Source organism: Gavialis gangeticus, unplaced genomic scaffold, assembly GCF_001723915.1.
Source record: "Gavialis gangeticus isolate Ggan-Ray unplaced genomic scaffold, GavGan_comp1, whole genome shotgun sequence".
In the NCBI taxonomy this organism is placed as follows: domain Eukaryota; kingdom Metazoa; phylum Chordata; order Crocodylia; family Gavialidae; genus Gavialis; species Gavialis gangeticus.
Genome location: NW_017729022.1, coordinates 86,054,798 through 86,061,897, shown reverse-complemented (window position 1 = coordinate 86,061,897; position 7,100 = coordinate 86,054,798). Strand labels below are relative to the sequence as shown.

General features: G+C 48.8%; 1 protein-coding gene across 1 annotated transcript in view; it reads left to right on the top strand.

The window, feature by feature from the left end:
* CECR5 (cat eye syndrome chromosome region, candidate 5) overlaps positions 1-5,168 on the top strand; it is a 14,723-nt gene extending 9,555 nt beyond the window's left edge. Inside the window, exons 4-8 of the mRNA XM_019515549.1 lie at positions 1,457-1,550; positions 2,046-2,079; positions 2,312-2,486; positions 2,839-3,027; positions 3,561-5,168. Of these exons, the coding sequence (XP_019371094.1) occupies positions 1,457-1,550; positions 2,046-2,079; positions 2,312-2,486; positions 2,839-3,027; positions 3,561-3,924 (856 nt within the window). The 3' untranslated portion in view covers positions 3,925-5,168. The remainder of the gene's footprint in view (positions 1-1,456; positions 1,551-2,045; positions 2,080-2,311; positions 2,487-2,838; positions 3,028-3,560) is intronic.
* Positions 5,169-7,100: the final 1,932 nt, after the last annotated feature.

Here is a 7,100-nt window from a genome sequence, read left to right as displayed (position 1 = left end):
CATATGTATGGCGGGGTGTGTGTGTGGGACTCATCACACACACACACTCTGTCACTCCCTCACTGCTCTCTTTGTCTCTGTCTGTCCTTCCCCCCAGTCATTGCACAGATGTGCATGCATGTACATGCACACCCCCTTCCTGTTCCTGGGCCTGGAGTACTGGCATGAGCCCTGTGCTTCTGCGGTCCGGTTCAACAATGCAGCTGGGAGCCACGTGGTGTTGGAGTGGTGGGTGGACAGAAAAGCAGGGAAATGTCAGCTACAGGCAGGGGGGAGTGGTGGTGAGCAGGCGTGCAGGAGCGCAGTGACAGCTACATGAGAGCACAGTGCCTGTGCTGGTGTCCTGAGGCGAGCACTGGCAGGGCCCAGAGCAGGTTGGCAGGGGTATGGGGCCTGGGCTGGCAGGGGCTCTATGGAGCTGACCTGGATTCTCCCTCTCCTTGCTGGCACAGCCCAGTGTGGCTCCATAGAACCCTGCCAGCCCGGGCGCCATGCTCCTGCCACCCCGCCCTGGGCCCCCAATGGTGCTGGCCCTGGGACACCAGTGCAGGCCCTGAGCTCCTTCCCAGCTGTCATTATGCTTCTGTGCGCCCGTTCGCTGCTATGCCTCCCCACCTGCTGCTTCTTTCACCGCTTTCCTGCCCACTGCCACGGTGCTCCAGTACCATGTGGTTCCTGGCCGCAGGGCCGCGACCACAGGACTCGGCAGAGCTGGCCTGGCCAGCCCCTGGGGCTATTGCCTGTGGTCCTCCCCTGCTGCCCCACCCCCGTCTTATCTGCATTTCCCTCTCTGGTGGAAAGAGATGGAAACAGCTTCGTGGTCCCAAGCCAGAAGCTTCTGCTAGGCAGTCTTCTGATTGTGGGGAGCTGGAAGTGGGGGTGGGGCAGGGCTAAGGGGGCCTTGCTGCTGGGTCTGGCTGTCAGCTTCCCTTGGGTCCTACTGCCCCTGGCTTCTATCATCTTTGACAGGCAGCCAGGAGCAGATGCATATTAATTGTCTACCTTTTTTAGGGGCCCCGCGGGCCGGATGCAGCCCATGGGCCGTTTTTTGCCCACCTCTGCTCTAAGCCCGCTGGGCGATGAAGGACGGATAAAGAAATGTGGGCTGGCATCAGGGGCTGGGCTGAGCAGGAGGTCTGAATTTGCAGATCTCCAGCTTTTGCATCTGAGATGCAGGATTCTGCTTCTCTCTCTCGCCTTGGGATTTTACAAACTACAGGGCATACATTTATGGTATTCTGAAGTGTTTTATCACTCCATTATTGGAGGTACTAAATAAACATGCATTAGAAAAGGTGCATTAATGCAAGTGTGGACATGCGTGGTACCAAGTCAGAAATCATAAGTCCCACTAAAAGTCACTGGGCCTGTGCTCATAACTCCCTTGGGTATTTGCTCTGAATCATCCCTTTCATCTGTAAAAAGACACTTCCATTTCCTTGACTGCCTGAAATAGCCTGGGATTCCAGAATGTGATCACCATAGAGGCATTGAGGAAAGCATACCCCTTGCTGGACATGGTAGATCAAAGCCGTAGGCCAAAGGAGCTGGTAAGTATCAGTTAGCTGTGAGAGAGGGTGATCTGGGGTGGTAACACTGACATGTTACATTACACTTTTGGGTAAAATAGCTGCGAGCTAGCCTTCCTGTACCATTCAAGGGGAACTTATGCTGGGGAAGATGGAGATTGCGACCAAGTGTTCTGGCAGCTGGCACCCCTGTGCTATTCTCTATTGTGAATGCTGCTGGAAGAGCCTAGAGCTACAGTAGCTTTCAACCTCTTCTTTCCTCCAATCTCATGTGCATTTCTTCACTATGCCTTACAGTAACTCCAGCTGGGATTTAACAGTAACTAGCAATTTTGTGCTCTGAGGCCTGATTTTCAGCAAGTCTTGTGCATGTATCTAAGGAAAAATAAGAACACTCCTTGCTTGGAAAGCCTTGGCCTGCCCCTTTATTAACCCTTCATGTCAATCCAGAAGGAAGCAGTTTGTCAAAAGGATTAGTTTTAGATTACTAATCTAGCCCTCCTTGTTTTCTGGCAGCCTCCTACAACTACAGACTTCCCTACCATAGAAGGTAAGTGAGTCTTCATTTGTGTGGGGGTTGCTATTTCTGTTCATTGTGTAGGCAATCCAGCTGGGACAGCCTCTTAGTACTGGAATACCAAGGCAGCTCATTTGGACAAGATGGTATACCACGTTTGTGTCTCACTTTCTGAAAGTAATATGTGGTGATGGAGAGCATGTTTTTGCTGTTTGTTCAGTAGCTGGGCAACTAGTATTTTCCACATCTCTTCCAAACATCCCAGGGGTGGTTCTGTTTGGGGAGCCAGTCCGATGGGAGACGAACTTGCAGCTGATTATTGATGTCCTCCTGAGCAATGGGAACCCTGGGGCAGAACTGAGTGCCGTGCCATACCCCCATATACCTGTCCTTGCCTGTAACATGGACCTCCTGTGGATGGCAGAAGCCAAGATGCCAAGGTGAAAAGCATATTTTGTTCGAGTCATTTTAGCCTACCATGTGTGGCTCTCCTGTTAGTAGTCTTTCTTTGGGACCTGACCTACATCTTTTCCAATATGACTAGAAGGCCTTTTCCTTGGTTTTGGCAATACCGAGATGTAGGATAGCTGAGTGGATAGCACCGTCACTGGGACAGGCCTTGAAATTACTTTAGAAGCTGACAAATACAAAGTCTTGTTCTGGTGTCTCAATATGCATATATCCTCTGGTGCTGCTGCTAAGTCAATCATGGTCATGCATATTCCATAACAAAATTTTTATGCCATGTGATGGAGGGTAGAGTAATGGAAATGATGATTTCTTCTTGGGCAGGTTTGGCCATGGCACATTTCTTTTGTGCCTGGAGAACATCTACAGGAAAGTGACTGGAAGGGAGCTGAAGTACGAAGCCCTGATCGGCAAACCCAGCATTGTCACCTACCACTATGCTGAGTATCTGATCAAGCAGCAGGCAGAGAAGCAGGGGTGGGAGTCTCCCATCCGCAGGCTCTATGCTGTTGGGTAAGAGACTATTTTTTTTTTTGCTTGTTTATTTAAAAAAATCAGAAAAACCCTAGAGTCCCTGAAGCACCTCTGGAACTTCCCATTCTAATTGCTGCTCTGATTTTTTTCATTAATTTTAAGGATCACTATTTCCCTGTTTCATGCACATCCATGACAGAAAATGGCATGGTCATCCTGGGAAAGTCATTGCCATCTACATAGTGTGGCTGGATTTTAAATCAGTGTAGCAGCATTAAGCCAGCGTTAGCATTCCAGGCATGTTAGACAAAGCTAATCAAGCTTTGGGTGCATAAAGGGGGACAAAGAAGAACACTTTGCAATTGGCCAGATGCAGCTTGGTGCTCGGGGGTTTCCTCCTTTGACCTACACAGTGGGGATGCTGCATTGGATAGACCACTGGTTTGATTCTGGTAGTTCTGTACAAGCTCCTATACATGTGCACTTTGTGCTAGTACAATCTCAGCCTGTCCACTCCCATACAAAGCATGTAATACCTTCAGTTTCCCTCTCCTCTGATTTGCCTTGCACAGGGATAATCCTATGTCGGACATCTATGGTGCAAATCTCTACAACAGCTACCTCAAAGCTGCACGCCAGACCCAGGCCCAAGCTGGCGTGCGGGGGAGCGTGGTGGCAGCAGGTCCTCAAAAGGACTTCAACCTTGGGAATGATAGTAATGTCTTGATGGAGAGCTGCAAGTCTATTCTGGTCTGCACTGGGGTCTACCGTCATCACAGAGACATGCCTCCTGTTTCAAACATGTGTGTGAGGGACACAGTGTTCCATGGGCACCGGGACTTCTGCTTTGATCCCAGCTTGGTGGAAGCCTCTTATGTGGTGCAGGATGTGAATGAAGCAGTGAAACTTGCTTTGGAGAAGGAGAGCTGGAGTTAGGAGTGAAGCAGGCATGGCAGAAATCTGATCATCAGTTTAGCACCGGAGCAGAAGGGAAAGGGGAAGAAACTGGGAGATCTTCTAGCAGAGCTCAAGAAAGTTTCCAGGTCCCTGTGGGCTTGACGTCAAACATCCCCTTGTGTTGTCAATTATTTTGCAGTCCTAATAGCTGCTAGCAGGGTTCCAAACCCTTGCAGAGCTATATTTAAACTGCTGTTGTTGTTGCAGTGGACTTGACCCTCACGTGGGCAGGGTCCATCTAGCTGGACCGTCCCAGCCCCTGTGTCTGTGGAACTGTAGTTACCTGAACCCTCTTCCTTCTCTTCTATGCATCTAAGGTGAGGACTAGGCAACCCTCATCCATGCCACACATTTTATGGTGAAGTGCTTCCTCCCCTGTGCAGAAGAGCATTGGCTAGTGCATGAGACATACCCTGCTCAGAGGCTTGAGTGGGTCTTTCATGGTGCTTGGTACACACTGCCAGTCCTCTGCTCAGGGCAGAATTTAGCCATTTGTTACCACTGTCCTCAAAATGTGCCTGTGGATGTTAAGTAGCCTTCTTTGTCCAGAGACTTAACACATGCAGCCTTTTATCTGGAAATAGCACAGAGGATTTCAGTGGCCATATGCTGAGTCCCTCATGGAGCTGCAATGTTGTATCATGCCATCCTCAGCTTCATCCTGTGGCTGTCCAGCAACAGAAGCTGTAGCAGGTCTCCTCATAGGAAAACCTGTATAACCACAGTGACTTTGTGCAGTGCCAAGAACGGTGTTATTCCTTCCTTTAATTGTCTGAAAACGCCTTTTCAGCTGGCTGCCAGCCCCAAGGGCCAACAGCCTTGCTTTGTAGCACCACTGGAAGTAGCTTCAGCTTATAAACTGAGAGACAAGGACATTGCATGTCTGCTGTAATGTTAGGCTCTGAAATGGTACCGAGGTTGAGCAAAGACACAGGAATGGATCTTCTGGCTATCTGTCAGAGGGTCGGTGCCCTCCCTGCCCAAGCAGCACTGCTTCTAAAATGGCATCCTTAGGAACTGGGGTCACTACCTCTTCTTCCCCTGCTATGCTGAGGAATAGCAATCGACTGAGAGGGCAATCGATTTCTGCTCTTTTCATTTGGAAGGGTGAGGGTGGAGGCAGTGCAAGGACCATAAAGCCAGAACACCAACCACGCTCAGGAACTGTAGACTGTCCTCATCTTGGTTTCTGGGTCTTTTAACAAAAGAAGTCTTCCTCCTAATTTTCCCCCTACTCCCCTTGTCCATTTGATCCTCAGCAATAACCCTAAATCCAATCCTCTTTCCAAAAGGCTCTCCAGAACAGCCAGCGCTATTTTTGGTTTGGCTGTAGCAGCCAAGAGCTCACTGCCTCAGCAGCCTTCCCAGGTTTTGCAGAACTGGAAAGCTTCAGTTCTTTAGCCCTGGCTGTGATGAGGGGGAGGGGACTGACAGAGGCAGGTATTAAGGTCTCTCTCTCAAAAAAAAAAAAAAAAAGGAATCTAACTGTGAAAATTCCCCCTAGGTGAAACTTAAACAGGAAATGAGAGATATTAGATTAGGCAAAGGATTGCTCTTAGGACTGCAGATCTGCAGTCTACCTCTGGTAAAACCATAAGCCATCCTGGGTCTTGGAACCACCCAAATGACTTGTTGCTAGATTTTGTCACAACACTTCATCATGTGCTAGTCGGGTTACTTCTAGCTCCCAGCAACATGTGCCCAAGAGAAGAAGTGGGCCCTAAGGTCAGATACAGCCTTTGCTGGGCATACAATTTAACTGCAGGGAGGGGGAGTCCACTTTGCTCTCTATTCAAATCCCAGATAAAGACTTCCTGCCTGCACTTTCTTTGACTTCAGGGTATCTGCCTAGGAAGGTTGTATTGGGAACCAGGCTCTTTCCTCTCACTTGACACACTAAGGCCAAGGATTGGGTTCTAGGCACTGGAAGGGGTTTGCATGTTCTGTTAGGTGACAGTTACAAGAAGTCTTTTCTTTCTTGGTAAAGCTTTAACACAAAGCCAAGCTCCAGCTCCTGCTATGCAGTCCTGCGAGAGCTGCAATGTGGAGGAGCTTATCCCTTGCTTTCCCTTGTTCTGGCCCAGGCTTGTTCTTCCTGAAGTCTTAGTGGGACAAGTATCATTTAGGGGTGCTAAGGTAGTATGCAGGAAGTTAGGCTTAGTTCAGAGTTCCCTGGATTGCTTAAGGAACTTGTTATCCTGGTTTTCTCCAGGCTATAGAGACCCATGTCTTGTTCATGAATGAGGAGCTTTGGTGGAATTGGACTTAGCACAAAAGAGCAATATTCTGTTCTATGGGTTGGAGCCAAGTCTTGAATTACTCTTTCCTTTGCATGTGGTGTACCAGCCTAGCACTATAGGGATCTCTCTCCTGTTTCTTCATTTCTATGTCTCAACTTGTCCCTCAGCCCCTATCAAGATGGTTGACATTTCTCTGCAGAGATTGCCAACAAAAGTGGCTAATTTTCACATGAACAGCAGCCTCTGTTCAAATCCTAGATAAGCTCAGGCCACCAAACAGCTGCCTATTGGTGGCAGCTACTGGTCACTCCTTCCACTGGGCATTCTGGGCCAGATTGCAAAGGCAGGTAGAAACTAAGTGTGCAGATAAGTAATCATCTATTAATCTTCCAAAAGCTTTGGTTACATGTTTGGGGCTCTGTTACTGGCAATAGCTGGTAATATGGTTCTATTACTTTGACGCACACATCCTTGTCTCTTGCAGGAAGCGTATTTGGCCCAGTAACTCTGTCAAGCCTGTGGTGCTGTCCAGAGGAAAGTGTATGGTTGGAATACATTAGCTCAAGTTCCAGCATCTGATTGAGTACTTTCTTTGTAGTGGCTTGCATAGAAGGAGATGGGAGAGTTCAGTAGGTAGGAGACAGCATCAGTCTGCATCATAATGCCCTCCTAACACCCTCCCTCAGAGTGAGGAAGTATCTAGGATCTGTATTTAGCAGGGAGTAATCTTGCATGGCAGGAAGTGGCCTGAGCCAGTAGTCCCTTTCCATTCCTAAGTACAATGGAGGAGCTGGTGTGTTAAGCTATGCAAGTCTGCTGCACCTTTGGAATTGTAAAGCCATTCCTCCCTTTCCAATCTACCTGTTTGTCTGGGGAGTAAGGCAAGGAGGGAAGAGACCTTTCAATCCTCAGAGC